Source organism: Spinacia oleracea, chromosome 2 (genome assembly GCF_020520425.1).
Source record: "Spinacia oleracea cultivar Varoflay chromosome 2, BTI_SOV_V1, whole genome shotgun sequence".
In the NCBI taxonomy this organism is placed as follows: Eukaryota; Viridiplantae; Streptophyta; class Magnoliopsida; order Caryophyllales; family Amaranthaceae; genus Spinacia; species Spinacia oleracea.
This window is the reverse complement of record NC_079488.1, coordinates 101,701,724-101,720,043: the sequence shown is the minus strand read 5'-3', so window position 1 is coordinate 101,720,043 and position 18,320 is coordinate 101,701,724. Positions and strand designations below refer to the sequence as shown.

At 39.1% G+C, this 18,320-nt stretch overlaps 1 protein-coding gene across 1 annotated transcript; it reads right to left on the bottom strand.

The window, feature by feature from the left end:
- Positions 1 to 2,498: 2,498 nt before the first annotated feature.
- On the bottom strand, positions 2,499 to 16,340 carry LOC110798112 (brefeldin A-inhibited guanine nucleotide-exchange protein 2). Its single transcript, XM_022003255.2, has 11 exons — positions 14,791 to 16,340; positions 11,526 to 11,843; positions 10,980 to 11,325; positions 10,183 to 10,605; positions 9,791 to 10,080; positions 8,570 to 8,843; positions 7,383 to 7,882; positions 6,954 to 7,275; positions 5,509 to 5,890; positions 4,427 to 5,112; positions 2,499 to 3,431 (listed from the first exon to the last, which is right to left on the bottom strand). Exons 1-11 carry the CDS (start codon positions 16,035 to 16,037, stop codon positions 2,823 to 2,825), a joined length of 5,397 nt encoding a protein of 1,798 aa, XP_021858947.1. The 5' UTR covers positions 16,038 to 16,340; the 3' UTR covers positions 2,499 to 2,822.
- Between the last annotated feature and the right edge of the window lie 1,980 nt (positions 16,341 to 18,320).

The following is an 18,320-nucleotide window of genomic DNA, read 5'->3' as shown; positions in this document are numbered from 1 at the left end:
ATTTTATTTTATTTTTTGACATTTATAACAAACTAAGGGAAATTGCTAAAATTAAAAAGTAAAGTAGAATTGAAGCTGAAGTTGCCAGATCATGATCCCGTGAATTTGATGACGATCTACCTTGTTGACACAGCACCAGCTAAAAGTTTTCCCAATTTTCTTGATTTTTGCAGTAGTCCAAGTGACTTGCACATCTGACAAATCATCCATTCTTAAAAAGTTATACTAATAGTTGCGAATCTGTAAAAATTGTACTCTTTCTTTCGATGCTTGTGACGCCCAACATAAACTTAGAATTGAAGACAAACAATAGCTTCTGTTTAAAACGCGAAATGTGAAATTCCGAACTGTGCCCCTCTCAAAATACTTCCATTATGGATATGATGTTTTTCTAGTACCCAACTCATTCCTGCATTCTTAGTTGACTTGTGCCACGACCTATCCACTAAAACTATAGTTGGAGTTCCTTGGAATTCAGTACCATAAATGATACCGCTGGTAAAGCTAAAGTATCCTCTGGAGGATGGAGAAAACCTAGATAAGGTTGATTATGACGCCGAAGGATTCCATGGTCATTCAAACCATTATTGATAGTTGCTTGAACAGTCGCAGTCGATCCCTTAAAAGCACACTGTTATTCTTAATTAACCAGATCCCCCAAAGTGTAAAAAATAAAGTATAATATTCTCGGAATGCTCTTCCCATCCTGGAATTAAAATTATTGGATATAAAACAGAAACCATCCTGAAAAGGACATGGTTTCATTGTGTTCCTAGTGGATAGCTAGTGATCCACCCCTCCAAACTTGTTGCGCGAGGTTACAAAACCGGAAATGTGTTGTAAATCTTCATCACCTCTATCACACTTGGATACCTTTTTCCCAGATTGACATGGTTGCAATTATGTTATGCAGAAATTTCCACAAAAACAATTTTCACTTGGGCTGGATACTAAGAGACCAAAGCATCTTATAATTCCATGAAAACCTCCTCCACTACCAGCATAGCTTAGGCAGTTTTAACTGTCAATTTACCAACTCACTTGTGAAAGTTCCAGTAAAGTAGATCAGTGTCTAAAGTTGGAAGCTCCAAGCCAACTATTATACAAGCATCCTGGAATTTGAAACATGCAAGAACCCTTTTATGGTTCCATTCCGCACCCGTTGGATGAATGAAATTATGAACTTTTCAGTCCTTAGCTTGCAGTAAAGAAACATTTGAATTTAAAACAGGAATTTCAACCTCAACGCACTTATTTCCCCTTGCCAAAACTTTCCTTCTATTCCCAATTTCCAACTACAACCTTTAAGAATATTGTTGAAAGTTCTTCTCATATCACACATACCCCAAGAAATTACCACACCCTCTCACTGAAACCCGAACTCAGCTTGTAATGGCTTTGGGAACTTATGATCAGTAGTAGCAGCTAACATAGAATAGGGGATACATGTGTTTTTCAAGACTTGGACTCATGGCCTTTAAGTACAAGACACATTTTCTAACCACTTAATTGCATATTTGATCCATCCAGTGAGGTCATGTACGTAAACCCTCTATGAATAAACGCCCCTTTTATACAAGGAATATTTTTTTAAGGAAAAATTAATTCATTAATAAAGAATCATACGACATCTACAAGAGAAATATAGATCTAACAAATACATGATAAATTGAATCAAATAAAGGCTTACTTCGTCAAAACTATGGTCGTTGAATAGATCTTAAATTGTAGAACGTCTCTCGTACACAACGACGGAATATGCAATCTTTTCAGGGAGAGGGTATGACGATTTGTAGTGGCCACGGTGATGATTTCCACTTAATTTATCTGAATGTACTCGACAAATTAATATTTGTTGAATTCTATATAAAACTTTACCAAAGAACCAATTCTAGTAAATTCACTACTAGGTAACGACAAACCAAGCACACTAAAAACAAACTCCATCATAAGGAGACTAACGAATAAGAACGACGTCGTCCATATGAAGAGTAACGAACAAGGACAAACTCCACCACAGGAAGACTAACAAACAAGAACGAATTCCACCCCTTTTATACAAGGAAATTTACCTAAGGAAAGTGATAACCTACTAATTTTGGCAACTGTGTAGGAGATTTTATTCTTTCTAGATATGTTATTGGACAATTATTTGATCCTGCAGTTGACAAGAGCAGTAAAACAGAGTTTGTGTAGACTAATAGTGAGTGTATATGCATTGAGTGAGCCGAGTGTTAGAGACAAGCCATCGCTTCTGCATGAAGGGTGGAAGCTGCACGACCACAGTTTCTTCCTTTATCCTCAAAATGCATGTCATCATATGAAACAACCCATCCCATTCCCACTTGTCCTGTATAACAAGAACTCTGTTCGTTCTTGCCTGAGGTTGCATGAGAAGAGATGCCCCAATACTTGCAGTTGTCCGAGTGTTAGAAGATTAGCAACATTGATGTTTATGACCTCACTGGTTCATAACAATACGTTCCGACCAAAAGAAATGTTACCAAAATCTCCGATTGCTCATTGAAGAAATATTTTTACATCAAATGTCTGCAAAAGAAAGAACAGGAAAGAATTGACTAAAAAATCATACAACAAAGCTCCCGATGTAATCTTAATCTATAAAACCTGATGCCATTCCCATCCCTTAGTAACATATCACAGGAGGAATGGAGTATTGTATTATATAGTAACTAAATGAACTAACAATATTGACTTAACAATTAGTAATATTTGAACCAAAGATGACAACAAAATCTTAACTGTGAAACCTGGGTAAGATTATCATACATCTAACTCTGCCGGAAAGAACCCAGGAATGATCAACAAGATCGCAGCAGCAGAGGGCCTACTGACACGGTAAGCATTTCACTCAAAGCTACCTGTACATCCTTAGATCCATGTTCACAGCTAACCAACGTGGAAAGCAGAGGGAAAAACCGTGCTAGGTTCCTCTCAAATGAAGTCTCTGCCAAACTACATATAGCCTGCAGAGTGGTCACAATTAGAGGTGCACGTCCAGCCAACTCTCTACGCCTCCTGGAACCCAAGGGTATCTTCCAATGGGCTCCACCACCAGTGGATGGTTCAATCGCTTGTCCAGATGAAGCCTCGATATAGAATTGAAGAACCTCTCGGCAGATATTGACGAGGTAGGATTCAATTTCCTCCTCGTTGAAGTCTGCAGGTCTATCAAGCATAAGGTTTTGTAAGAGTGTGAGACACATTTGATAGGACTCGTTTTCAAGCCGTAGAAGTGGAGGGTCTTGCATTTGGGTAATGGATCCAATCTCCTGTAGCTTTGAACATAGATTCGCATCACAGTTTATCTTATGTGCATGTGATGCCACTCCGCGCAAAGCATCAAAAAGAACGCTAACATTTTTTGCTGAAATCTGAGTCCTATACAACATGTAGATCTCCATGGCAGCCTGCAAATTTAAAAAGGGCATGCTTTCAAAATTCTTCAGTCATTATCTTATTGGGACTACAACTTACAGAAAAATAACCCTCCAAGATTCGCTACGTGTCGGAGTTTACTATCAATTCTAACTACACGTGGTTATAAAAACTACTGTAACATAGAACTAATCTATGCAAGAAAATAATAAATAATCATTGAAAGAATGTACCTTTTTACGAACCCCCTCCATTAATCCATTACGTATGTTTTACTCTATTGAAATTTAACTATTCCATGCTTTTCAATTTAAAACAACTTAACGAGTTTTGATCATGTGTGGGTTGAAGCTTAATCACACAGGGGTTAATAAAAGACTATACAATCTCAGTATTGCATTCTAGTGGCACAGGGCCCCTCTAAGAAATACAATGACCGATATCAAGTACCAACATTGAAGAAAATTGGAAACTGAGATACTCAAGGCCTCAAGAAAATTGGAAACTGAGATACTCAAGGCCTCAATGGTCAGTCTTCCGTCTCATCTCTTTAATACACCAAAAGTAACTATTACTAGTTTATTAATTAATAGCAGAACTACTCGATAAAATCTGTAAAGCTTTGTTATGATTGACTAATTTTGACGTGTTTGATGTTTCAGACAATAAATTCAGAATAAATTCATAAAAGTACAGACAAAAGAAGTTCTGTTTCTGCGATTGTTTAGTTTGCTACACCATAAGTAAGTTCTTGCCACAGTGAAGACAAGTTCAGGTAAGTTCAGATAATATAAGTTCAGGAGAAATAAGTTGAATTAAACGGAGCCTAAGCAATTTTATTGACAGCCAGTGTAAATAAGCAATTTTACACTCCTACATTTCCTGATCTTTTTCGAAAATTTAAGTTATCAAATATCCTTGTTTCTACATTTTTATGCTTCATAGAACTTAAGCAACAAAAATAGTGGAAGTAAATTGAAAAGAAAAGCATTTAAGAACATGAAACAAGACATCCAATTAATCATACCTGGATCAGCAAGAGCTGAACAGCACAACGGCACTTGACATCAGATATAGCAGCATAAAATCGCTGTGTTCGTAAGCTCTCTGAATCATAATCAACTGTACCAGTCCCAGTAGATTCAGCAAGATCATGCCCACCACTAAATTCTTCGGTATTCCGAACTGGACTATCCCCATTGAAGACAAAGGAGAAATCAGGAAGGGTGGATATAGCCGCCTCTTTCAACGAAGAGACCACTTCAAGCCATTTGTCTTCCGAGAAGAGATCTCCAGAATTGCTAATCAATCGAACAAATGCAGCAATACCAATTCCAGCAAGGCTCTGATGAGGACGCTTAATGAAGCTCACCAAGAGCATCAAAACTTTCTTCAAAAGGGGATGAACAGTAGAGTAGAACTTAACAAAAAGGTCCACTATTAGCTCAAGAGATAGTGTACAAGTCTCATACAGCCATGAATCTTGATCAAATTCAGCTATTTCTCCATCACCCCCCTCCCCAAATGAGTTTTCTGTGGATGGATCAATGGCTTGGCGAACATAATCAAATATACGAAACAAAACCGATTCGAACACTCGCTCCCACAAAGGAAGTGAAAAGTGTTGGCCATGGTTCCGTAGAGTGTCAAATAAAATCTGCAGCGCACTTTTTCTGATTTCTGGTCTTGGATCAAAACTAAGTTCTGATAAACCTGCAAAAGAGAACAACATAGTCAACTTCATAAACATAAGCAGCCATCCATTATCATCAAGAACTGCAGTGTGTAACTCAGAACACCGCACAGCCAAAGTGAAACATAAGAAAATCGATATAGACAAAAACTCCTGCTCTATTTTGTATTAAGAAACTACTTATGGAAGAATATCTTTAGTATAGAAATCAATGAACTGAACAGCGAGTAATAATGCAAAATTGGTCACAAAGCATTACTGTGTCGTCACTTTATCTTAACATACCTCTGCTGCACGGTTTTGAACTTCATTTTACAATATTTTATCCATAACAAACAAATTTAGAGCATGATATAGGCTACAAACAAACACAAGTTACACAAGGCTGTTTGTACCACTGTAAGCATTTATCTTACCAGCCAACAGTGGGAACCAGAAATATAGCTGGTCAACTTTGTCACTCAACTCTCCATTTTCTAGCTTTCCATCTTTTAACGCTTGAGATACAGATGGGGAGACATTTCCCAAAGTTTCCTTATCTTTGTCTTTGTCTGAAGAGCCAAGATCCCCCTCGGCAAGTTTCTCTGCACAGTAGCGCAGGAAGCCAATGGCACTGAGACTAATGTCCTTGTTGAATCTGCTATTAGTAAAGGCAACTAGGCAATTTACACAATCCGTAAAAGTACTGGTCTCCGTCTCAGTGATATATGGAAAGTAGTCTCGAACAATCTTTTCCATTATCTCAAACGCTAATAAAACGATGTTTTTGTGATCATCATATGCGGCTGTTGTGAAGACCTACAGACATGCAAATGGAAAAAAGATCATTAATACTTTCACAAAATAGTTTTTACAAACAATGTTGGAATGACCCAATAGTAAAGAAGGACTTTCTGTATTGTCCCTCGGGAGTAGGGGAGTGGCACATCAGATGATAAACAACAGGAGTTCCCACGGTCCTATCAAAAACTATGATTTGTTTTCACCAAATAACAATTCTTTTCTAGATGAAAAATGACTGATTTCATGTAACGACATGGACAATAAGATATAAAGCAACAAAGATACTGGGAAACTACTGAGTCACTGACAGGCACTCTGTTATATGGAGTATGTAGATAAACAGAAGGGTTGTTTCTTTGGTCAAGAGAAGGTACCAGGAAACACCCAGCACTTTTCAACCACCATAACTTCCAAGCTCTTCCCCTAGAGATAAAGAAATGGCTAAATAGGAAAAGCAAGCAACAAAAGGTCAGATACAGTCACCCCTGACTGCTGTTATCACGGATCACCAACATTGTTCCACTCGCTTAATTTCTGATCAATACTCAGTTCCACGGTCCTTGTATAACTCAAAGACAGCAATACCAAGATGAATCATGAAACCAGCAATGTTATCTTGACAAAGCAGGAGGTTGTTTAATGTCAGTTAAGGACACTCCTAGATCATGTAATTGAGGTACAACCCTGGGAACTGGGAACTATACAAAACAGGTATTGTGGGAACTGGGAAGGGATGATCCAGAGGCACAGACTGACACAACACTCTTAGTGATCTTTCATGCCTCTCCTTCAGTCAGAACAACCACCACACCACCACACAGAAAAAACAGACATGTCAACAAACAAAAAATCAGAAACTGTGCTAACCTAATTATGCATGCAGACCAAGTTACCCATATTCAATCGACCCTTACTACCAAGGGAGGATGCAAATTCATCTCTTACTTCTTTTCCATGTAAGACAAAACATTCTACTGGTCTAAAGAAACTTCAGAAAATCATTGCAATAAGAGTAACAACTAACAAGAGAAGACAATATATAAAAAATAAAAAATTAGTTAGTAGATGAAGCAGATACCATGAACATGCTCTTCCATCCAGACTTGACATTGTTTACTCGAGATAACACCATCTGAGATACACATCTGATGATTAACTCCCTGATCTCAACTGCACTACTCCTCCGCATCACAATGACAAAGGGTTTCATAAACTCATTTTGAAAATTATAATTAGCCAGCTCTTCCCTTTCCAAAAACTTCATTGATAATTGACGCAAAGAATCCATAGCAAAAATTGCTATCGACAAATTTTCAGAACATCCAATTGTTACAAAGAAGTCAGAAAGCACATTCCAGATGCTTGACCATACAAGCCTAATGCGGTTCATGTTGTAGTGCCTGTTTTTTCCAGAAAAAGAAGAAACAAAATTATAATAAGGTCAAAAAGATCAAAAGAATCATGACAAATCGACAACAAAAGCAGTATACATATACATAATGCTTACGCGATCTCAACAATCTTTGTCAAGCTAAAAACTCGTGGATCAGAAGCAGATCTTAATTCCTCCATTGAGACCTTGCATAGTGCCTTAACAAAATCAACTATTCCTTCACTGTTTAGCTTTTGACTTCGAGTGAATATCCGATTCATTTCACTGCTTCCAACTTGTTCAAGCATGTTCAAATTAGAGACTAAATTATTCATCTGTTCTGAGGTAACAGAAGTGTTTCCACCAATGCTAGCACTGTCATAAGAACCTCTTCTCACAGAGGCTGCAGCATATTGGATTTTGCCAGCACCTTTTTTCTTTAAAAGCGGAAGAATATTAGACTTAGCCTGTTTTGACTTCTCTTGATCAGTTTGAGGAACACCAAAAAAAGCTGCATCAGGAGGAGCACCTTCACCGAGTAGGTGCAAATGCTCAAAACGGGAAACACATGTCAAGATATGCTCCCAAGCATCTTGTAAGTAATTTCCATCTTCATCTGCAATTGTAACTATTGCCTGTGGGAAATTAAGCAAAACGAAAGCACACTATCTGTGAGCAAATGATCACTAAAATGAGTGAAATCTGTTATGTGGGGAAACAAGAGGGGAAAATGCTTTAATCACAAAAGCAGAGTAAACAATGAGGTATATCCCAAATTTTGCGGTGGAAATTTCCATTTGTCTGCAATTTCAGAGCAAATTCCTTTCAACTTCTTACAGTCACGCTACCAATAAAAGCTAATAACCAGTTGCAGAAATAACTGAATTCAAGCAGCAATCTAATGGATACTTGACACTCGGGCATTGGTATGACACTTACACTTCATTTACAGCTAAAATTTGGCAAAATGTTTAAAAAATGGTCGTGTTTAGCAACATAGCGTTGCAGAAGCTCAGTGCCTTTGACAAGGCTCCCCTAGAGCTGGGGCCGTATTTAAGAAGCCTAAGAGAAACTGCAGTCTATAGAGATGCTGTTTCAGATCCTTAACAGAAAATGTGATCAAAGCACCTAATAACAGCAGATACAAATTAAAAGAGTGTAGTATTTCAATGAGACAACTCATTTGATCCAATGTGATCAAAATCTATATAACTAAACAAGTTCAAACATCACACTGACTAATCATCAATGATACATTTCGCTGATTCGAAAATGCTAATTTGGTGAAATGATTAACACATGCATCTAAGTTAATAACCAACCTTGATTGCATATATATTTTTTTGTTTGATATCAGCCGGTGAGTGGAGAGAGGTAAACTTGGCAAGTGAGGTAACAAAAGCATCCCTATGAGTCTTCAGGGACATCACTGAGGTAACATGGATAGCATAACGAAAACCATCAAGGCACAAGGATATAATTTCTTCATCATCACTTCGATCAAGGGGAACACTGAAAGCAGCCAGCATAGGAGCCCAGCAAGCTTCAATCATGAATCTCAGGATAACGACATCTGTTGCAGCATAATAAGCTGACCTACAAATGGCTAGATAATGTAAATAACTCTGAGCAGAAATCTTATGGGATTTTCAACTTCTCCTTTAACAAGAAGTGTACTGCTTACCAGGACAGAAACTAATATAACGAACAAGAAAACCAAAGCAAAGGAAATGTATCGTTACAAACAATAGAGGACAGCCCAGACAGACACAAAATAAGTTAACAACTAAGAATCACCCATTTTGTCCATACAAGAGAGAATGTGTTGCAAATCTGTAAACAACTAAACATCATGAAACATGGCCCCAAGCCACAAGGATATAGAACTCTTATGAAAAACAGAAATTCTATTTTGACCCAAGATATCTGCGTGATCTGCCCCGTTTCTTACTTTCAAAGAAAGGGGTACAAGAGCATTTACTGTCAACATGAAGTATTTTGAATCCTTAAATCCAATGGAAGTCTACTCTCAAATACCTTAGCAGATATTCCATAGAGCACTAGCAAACCCTCCCACCTTTACCAGCTGCCCTTGACTAATTGATGTGCATCAATTTGTCCTAGGAGATGATGGGCAATAAAATGGCATCATTAAAAAATTCTAGTTTGCTTTTAGAAGATAGTGTTTGAAACCCCCTTTTTCTTTCCAATTCCATACCATTTCAAGCTCCCTTTTATCCCTCTTTGAGCATCCGCCTGCTAGAATTCTGAACCATCTTAAGTTCTTAACTCATGGGAGCCAGAAGTATTCTAATAACTAACAAAAGAGTCTACGCCTTTTCATAATTTGCTCCAAGATGACTTCCAAGAAGCAGTGCACATCTCAAATATTAACAGACATTTGCATTACATCACACTCTCAGGAACAAGGTTCTCGACAAGAAAGGCATATAACACAGAGGCAATGATAAGTAAATGTCAACTTAATCATCTCAAGTTTCAAAGAAAGATAAATAACGAGAGAGCAATAAAGAGACTCTTACTCGGACTTGCGGGCTTTTTCTTTAAATTGTTCTTGCATATGCCTTATTAAGTCATCACTACTCTCCATGTAGTTTTCATCTCGCTTCCGGACCACAATATTCAAGATACTGTCCAAGCCTAAGATTCTGTTTGAATTCAAAGATTGCTTTTGCAAAGAAGCAAGATCTTCTTCCTTCAACTTAATCTCATTTTTGGTTATTCGTTCATACAAGGATCTCATGTAATCCTCAGAAAGATCTTTCCCATCATCAATACCGCGATTGTTCCTGATGAAATCTTCAGCAGACATCTGCATAATTAGAACCACAAAAAAAAAAAAAAGTGGACTAAGTGGAAGCTAACGTAGAACATCTGATTAGTTTCAGTAGGGAAATAAATTCACAAAATATACCTTATTCTTAACCATAGGATTGTGAGCATCAGTATTGAGCATTATAACTGAATAAGCAAGAACATAAGCTGTGTCTGCACTAGAAAACGCCTTTGGATTACACTTCCAGTAACGTTCAGCAAACTTCTCCATAATCCGATCTATCTTTTGGGCCTCACCGGGCAACCTGAATCCTTGCAAGAAGACCCTAATGGATTCATCAAGCTGCTTGTCTTGAAAATCAAAGGAATCTACATATGCATGCATCACTTTCAGTGACATATCTTCTCTTTCCCCAAGATAATCACCAATTAGCGTCTTGTTCAAATCAGAAGCATCTTTCAGGAATGCAGCTATTTCCTCTGGTGAATTCCCAATCTTATTAGCACTAATAAGGAACTCAATTCCCTTTTTCGGTTTCCTATTGAAAAGAGATATGCCTTCCTGCCATATATTACACATTAGGATAAACATCTAAATGCCAAAACAAAAGTATCGCTAGACAAATGAAAGCTTGATTTTAGATGCAGTGCAAAAGGAAAGATGTTTCGTCACACATAGTAAGAATTAAAAATAATCCAGAGAAACGTGTGGTTTCTAAGCCCATATAAAATGCATCCAGAATAACGTAAAAAAATTCCTCGTAGTCAGAACGTTTGCTTTTCAATAAAACCATTGACATAGAAAGGAAAAGACAGACACTTCCATACTTCCTTCTTTTACAAATAAAAACTTGAGCCACTTCAAACCCCCCCCCCCCCCCCCCCCCCCCCCGCCTTTCATCTAAACAAAATGCATAACATCTTCCCTTAGTTTACCTGAAATTCCAATTTGTATGCTCGGCGCTGCTCAATGGTTTGCACATCAGAAACATCATTTGAAGACTCAGAAAGACTATCAGATCCTTCAGGAGGCTCATCCCCATGTCCATTCACCATGTGAGGACTACCAGCTTCAATACTGTTCTCTGCTGGTTCGTACTTTTTTGCTGAATGAGGATCTGGGATACGTAATTGATGGTTCATCCAGTCCCCCATCGATTTTAAGACAGCAACCAAGCACTTCATTGCTTCAAATTTCAGTGTTTCTTCTTGTGGTGCCAACAACGTAGTGGTTGCCCCAGGTGGGACGCCTTGAGCTGTTTTAAGAAGGCCATTGACCATTCTGCAACAACGAGGCAATGAAATTACTAAAGTACCTCTTAGCTGCAATAAAACCTAGACGCTTGTCTCTGAGGATCAACATTAAATTCTAAATTGTAGGTTTGAAATTTTGAACAATTTTTTATGAGTCTCTCGACGATTAAGATTTTCCAAGAATGGAAAGCTCCAAATATATTTCTACCACTTGTTGGCATAGCATACCTCTCAAATATATTCGATGAATTGACATCACAATCATAGTTAATGAATACGTCCACCAAGATCTGAGGATCCTCACACAATTTTTCTAGAAAACGCAGCACTATCATCTTCTGCTGGAAATTCGGTTGAGTCACATTTTCCAAAACTCTAAGAACTATCATAGGGAAAAACACACCAATCTCAGCCTTAAGTCCAGCTCTAAATCTGGCAACCAAACTCATGAAGATGGAGCATGAAAGCTGGAAAACAATCATGAGAGTTGAAGCGCTGTTCTTAAGCAATGATAAACACAGATATTGCTTGATAGCACCCAAAAATCTGCTTCAACAAAAAACAAAAAAAAAAATCAGCAATACCAAATGTGACAACATGAATAGCAGATAGGTATTAAGTAAATAATCATACATAGAAGAAAATAAGCTCCACAAAATATAAGAGAACAAACATCAACAAGACACAAGTAGAGAATAACTAACATGTAAATTTGATTTGGGCCTTCTCATACATCCATTCATTGAAGAAAAAAAAATTAAAACTTCAAAACAAAAAGATAGCAGTCACACAGGTTGAAATTTTAGAACAAGAACTTGCAAGAGATTTAACTTGCAAAGCCTTGAGGAAGGAAGGAAACTTTTATAATAACTACAGCTACAAAAACACATTCAAATGACAGTGTACAGTTTAAGCTCCCAAGAAAACAACTACCAATCCAGCATACCAATAGCCTCAGTGTTTATGGCAATTTCCTCAAGTAAGAGGTTGCTCACACTATCAGAGTCAAAAAGTCAAACTGTTTTAGTCCACTACTCACTCACAAGTAATGCACATGACATTTCAGAATGCTGCACAAAGTAAATAATAAAGAAATTAAGAGTTGTGAATATCTTTTTACATTTAAAGCAATCCTACTTTTCATTATGCTGCTCTTATTAGCATATTAGAGAAAATATTAATTTAACCCAGTCCACTCCATAACATGCACCACCACGCACCACATAGTACATTGACTAGTCGAATATACTATGTGGGGTTGAATATTGCCCCATTATACCGTTTACCAAATGCCTCCACTGGCTATTAGCCTATTAGCGATTAGAAAAAGTGTAGAATTATTCACCCTATCTATATCTACTCACTTTCCCCTTATTTACTCTATCGCAAAGCTCAAATACCCTTTTAGAATTATCAGCTCACCAACGCACTGGTGACGTTTATTATACCTCTGTAGTTGTTATTTATTGGTAGGAGTTTTTTTATGGCGAAGACTAAGAACTTCAACTTACAATAAAACGTGGACCAATGAAGGAGAAAAGATGATAGACCTGAATACTACCAAGCCACGTGGCATAGCTCAAAAATGAGTATTTGGATAGCGAAGACTAAGAACTTCTCATGAATCCGGACTCCAAAGGAATCGTCACAGAGTTGATTAACCAGCGTCAGATGGAGCCATGGTGGGTAAAGCAGTGTGAAAACACTCACAAGGAAGCACACATGATTTAACCCATAAAGTGACTTAGGAACTTTCAGTTAATGACTTAGCTCCAGTAGACTATAATAGATCCACACAACAAGAATTTAAAATGAACAGTTAACCACCTGATAACACAAAACTATGTCTTCAAAAGTCCAGCATCCCGGTAACTTTGGAGCACAGTTGAAAACCACTAAATCGTCAAGAAACCCATTTAGGATAAGTTCATTTCACCTAAAATCCCCCTTATCGTTTAGCCCTTATCTCAACTACATAGACTTAAAAGTCAAAACCGATACAAACTCATCTGGTCTTATTTTTCCTGAAACTTAATTTGTTAGAGTTCACAATTATTAGAGGAAACTAGCAACGTTATCCAGCCTGAGGAACTCTCAAACAATAGTTATTCAAAAGCATTGTATAAAAGGCAGGCCCGGGAGCTAAGGCGCAAGGCAACAAGGGTCATGCACCTTTTTTGGTCTAGGCCAGCAGATTTTGTAAAGGCCATATAAATTAATAAATAATACTTGTAATAATAAACTCTTCCAAATTTTTGGGCCTTCAAAAATCAGTTCCCATACAAAGTTGGGCTGAAATTGCTCTAAACTTCACCAAAAAAATCATAACGGTGTCTCAATGCTGCAAAGCAGATAGATATACTTTCAAAAGCCCACAACATGAAAAGAAGCAATCTTTTTGCTCCACCACCAATCAGCAAGGTATTCCATACCAAAGCTCATCTAGGTCCCATTAATTAGCTATATCAAAACACTTAGAAAGTACGTTCAGTCATTCAAAAAGAAGAGAGGATAGCTTCAAAGACCCAGCACAAGACAACAAACATCTTACTGGTTAACCCAATCAATTCAATTTTCTCCGATTCATATGAACACTAGCTGTAGATTAAAAAAAATAGAGAGTATACAAAGTGCTCTTAATCAGATTTCTCACCCTCTCCATCACCACAACGTACCACATGCATCCATCCAAACAAATGACAAATCTAACGAATTTTTAATGCGATGTAACAGAAAGATGACTACCAAGAACGGGAATACATTTGTTATTTCTAATTAAAAAAAAAAATAGACTAAATTTCTGTGAATTGTGACAATTTGGCATAATGAGCATACAATCACACGGAGTAATTCCCTATCTATCCTCTATCCATGTATCCCACATCCCCAGAAATAGAAAATTCTAGTGTTCTACCAGGCAAGACTAAATTTACTCAGCAATCAGGTCCTGCACTTATCTGAACTTGAAAGGAGCTCAACAGAAATGGATCATCCTATTGCCTCTATGGTTTCATCAAATGTCAACAATGACAAGTCCTGCTCGATTGAATGTCACCTATTTATGTGAATTCTTGCTCTTAAATGAATCAAAGTGGTATGCTGGATTGCTGGTGTCATTTGTCAATTCCATACTCCTTTCGTATATATTGTGTACAGGATATATACACCAAAATTGTTCTGTGTTTTTTATTTACAACTTTACAAGGCTTAGAAAAATTTTCCTTTTTAATTTATGGGCAAGACAGCACGCATTTGGGCCTCCCCAACATCCATAAATGATTGCTGTAATGAATCCACTAAGAATTTGGCAAAAACAAATGCCTTTTAAGTATTGGACAGTTCTCTAGCACAATGCATGTGGTTCAGTTGCATCTATCTCTACTCATCACCATGTCATATGCTTAAAGCATTAGGCATCATTATATTATCACTTATAAGTGCAATAAACAGCATCTTCATTAAAACAGATAATGAACCAAAACGAAAATTTTACCTGTCACTGGTCCTAAAAACTGTGCCAGCATTCTCCAACAAAATCTTAAGCAACTCTAGAGCAACAATTTTCCCCCTCATAAGCTGAGGGTCCGACATTGCCTCTTTGGGAGGCGTCTTCATTGACAACTTACACAGTGCACGAAACACCAAAAAAGCATCCCTCCTCAACTTATTCCCAATCTGAACCTCCAAATCGTCATCTCTCTCCATAAGTGCAGCTGCTTCCACTGTCTCTCCATCTGCCAACTCTCCTTTCCTGCCTTCCAACGCCGTCTTATACATACTAATCTCCCAATACTTAGCATCCAACATATCCTTGTCCGTAGAATCCAGCAAATCAGCCGGATTCGTCCCCTCAACAGTGGCATTCACCTTCGTCTCAAATGCCCCATCATGGACCGCTCCACCACTCCCACCCTTATCACCACCTACATTCACTGTATGCAACACCCCATCAATGTCCTGAATTATCCTAGTGATAAACCCCTGAACTTGTTGAGTAACCCCAGGATCGGAATCTGATTTCTCTGGAGGTTCCATGAGCTCAGCAACTACGATCGGCTGAACAGGAACCGATGATGAATCGGCCTCCATTCGTCTGAAAACAATCACAAGCATCTGAATCAACGACGCTTTTGCGGTTGTCTGATTTACCACATTCTTACTTCCTAAATAAATATCATAACAAGTCCTAACAATCTGCAACAAGCAATCCCCATGAATTCTAAGACTAGTCGACGTAACAGCAGAAAGCAAAGTTTTCAACACAACAAGCTCCATACCCTCATCATTACTGTTAACCTCAATACACTTACACACCGAATCAATAACTCGGGATAGCAACTTCGACTCGGGATTCGACCCAGTTGAATCGGCCTCGCCTCGGAGATACCCATGCGAAATGAGCTTCTGCAGACAAGAGATTCCGGCATCGGCGATCTTAGGGTTTGAAGACGACGCTGCGTTGATGAAAGGAGAGAGAATGAGTTCCGAATCTTCTAGAGAGTACTCGTGGGTCCCACTGTCGACAACCGGACCTGCTGTGGTGGTGGTGGTGGTGGTGGCGGCAGATGGAGATTCAGGAGAGGAAAGGGAGAGGAGTTGGGAGGAGTTGAGCTTCTCGAGGAGAGATTTGCACTCATGAACAAGCTTCGAATTCTTCCGCCATGAACCATTTTTGATGATCTTCTCTAGAGAAGGCACCAGCACTTGCTTCAGCCGGGAATCGGCTTCCGGAGAAGCCATTCCCGATTAATCGTCTGGATCTGAGAGAAAAATGGAGTCTGAATTTGGGAATTAGGGTTCTATTTTCCGGCAATTGATCGGAGGAAATGATGATCGGAGGAGAGAGAAATGGGGAAATTTTGAGGATTTTGGATCGAAAATTTTGAAAGATTTGGTTTGATTTTGTGTTTTTGCTTATTATGGAGAGTGAGGAAGTGTCTCAGTTAAAAGTCTTACCTCAAATTTTTTATTGTTTTTTATTACTCCATATTTTTTTTGATTTATTGATGATTTTTGTTTGTGGATTACTCAAAGGAACAAATTGAAGATGCTTTAATTCTCTCTCTTCCACATGGAATTGGGATTTTTTTAAAAGAAATGATGAATCAAGGAAAAATAAAAAATTGTAAGAACCATGAATCTTTGTTGGCATTGGCTTATTGCTAGCTAGAAGTTTGACGATCTTGGTTGGAAACTATGAAGTTTGTAAACTATTGACTTAAGGTAACATTATCTGCTATTTTTAATATTTGGGTAATTATGTTAAAAATAAATCGGGTAATTTAACAATTGGTAATGTTAATTGGTAATGTATTAATGCAGATACGGAGTGTTTGGGGGCTCCCAATTGATTCTCAATTGGGCCACTAAGTCCAAAGCCCAATGGCTCTAATCAAACAGCATCAAACCCACCAATGGCTAGTCAGCCATCCATCAAGGCCCAAGGCCCAATAGCAATAAATGACCTATGGGCATTTATTATGCAAACACTATAAATAGGCCGCCAAGGCTCACACCTCAAGGTACGTCCAATTTTACCGCCTTAAGACTACTCTTCTAGAGAACTTCTCTCTAGAATCCGAGCATCATTCTTACTTAGGCATCGGAGGGGCTTTCCTCGGAAACACCCCCGAGGCTAGTGACTTTGCTCTTGTGCAGGTGAATTCGGACTCCACTCATTCAAACAAGCAAGATCTTCAACACATACAAAAGGGCCTTCATTCGAAGCCCATTGTTTCCATCTTTACAACACCGGAACAATTTGGCGCCGTCTGTGGGGAAGGACACTTCAAAGCCTTTGAAAGACATCAATCACCTCTTCCCGCGAAAATGGTGAATGATGTTGTTAACAACAATGACGACGATATGATGGTGCGGTCAGATTCAGAATCTGACCAAGAGGGGCACCCTCAATCGATGGCGAGGTCACAGCCAAGCAGAGCTACGACCGCCACAAATGCAGGACCTCCGATTCCAACTAGGGAAGAGCTCACTGCGGCCATGACCATCATGCAAAACTTCCTCTTCAATGAAAAGCAGCAAGGACTGGCAAATGACCGCAGAGAAGAGAGGAGGACCAGGCGAAGGCTGAACGAGCCACCCAGTGCGGAAGTGTCCAGACCCGAACGAGAACTCCTTCCCTTGACAGGTACACACTTGACGTCGAGGTGGATGGAGAGCACGTGGGACACCCAAAAAAGGGCACAACAGCAACCAGATTGGTTTGCGAGACCATCGCCTACTCCAACAGCTCTCCAAAGCGAATCAACTACTCGTAACACTCGGATCCGAAGCTCGGTACTCAGCAGGTTGAGGCCCTCGGTCCACTCAAGGTTAAGACCTTCGATCCATACGAGACTCGGGGTAGGTGAGTCGAGCAGATCTGGCGAACGACCCGAGGTCAGTAGCCGAGAAAGAAGAAGAGACATGAGGCATGATCGAACCCCTAGCCCCCATCGTACGCCCGAACGTTCTAATCGCAGAACCTCGGCAAACGAAGGCATCAGGGCTAGACTCGGGAAAAGAATCATGACTCCTACGTCATCCCCTTTCTCGGACGAGCTGATCATGGAAGAAATACCGAAGGTAAGACTGCCAGCTCACCTAACCTACAGCGGAATCACAGATCCGAGGGATCATGTCATCTCCTACGAGCAGCAAATGTTCTTGAGTCCCTACTCCGAAGCATGCTGGTGTAAATACTTCCCAACCACGCTAACCGGAGTGGCGGGAGAGTGGTTTAGATCGCTGCCGAAGGGATCGATCAAGAGCTGGAAAAAGCTGAAAAAGAGATTCTGCACACAGTTCGTGAGCAACAATCGCCCCGAGCGAACCACAGCAGAACTGACCTCAATCCAACAAGAAAGAGACGAAAGTCTGAGAGAATTCATGGCCAGATTCATGAAGGAATCAACAAACATACCAAACTTGCAGCCAGACGTGGCCATCTTCGCCTTGAAGCACGCGCTCCAGGAAGGGAAGTTCCGTGACGAACTCTCAATGAAGAACCCCTCCAGAATAGCT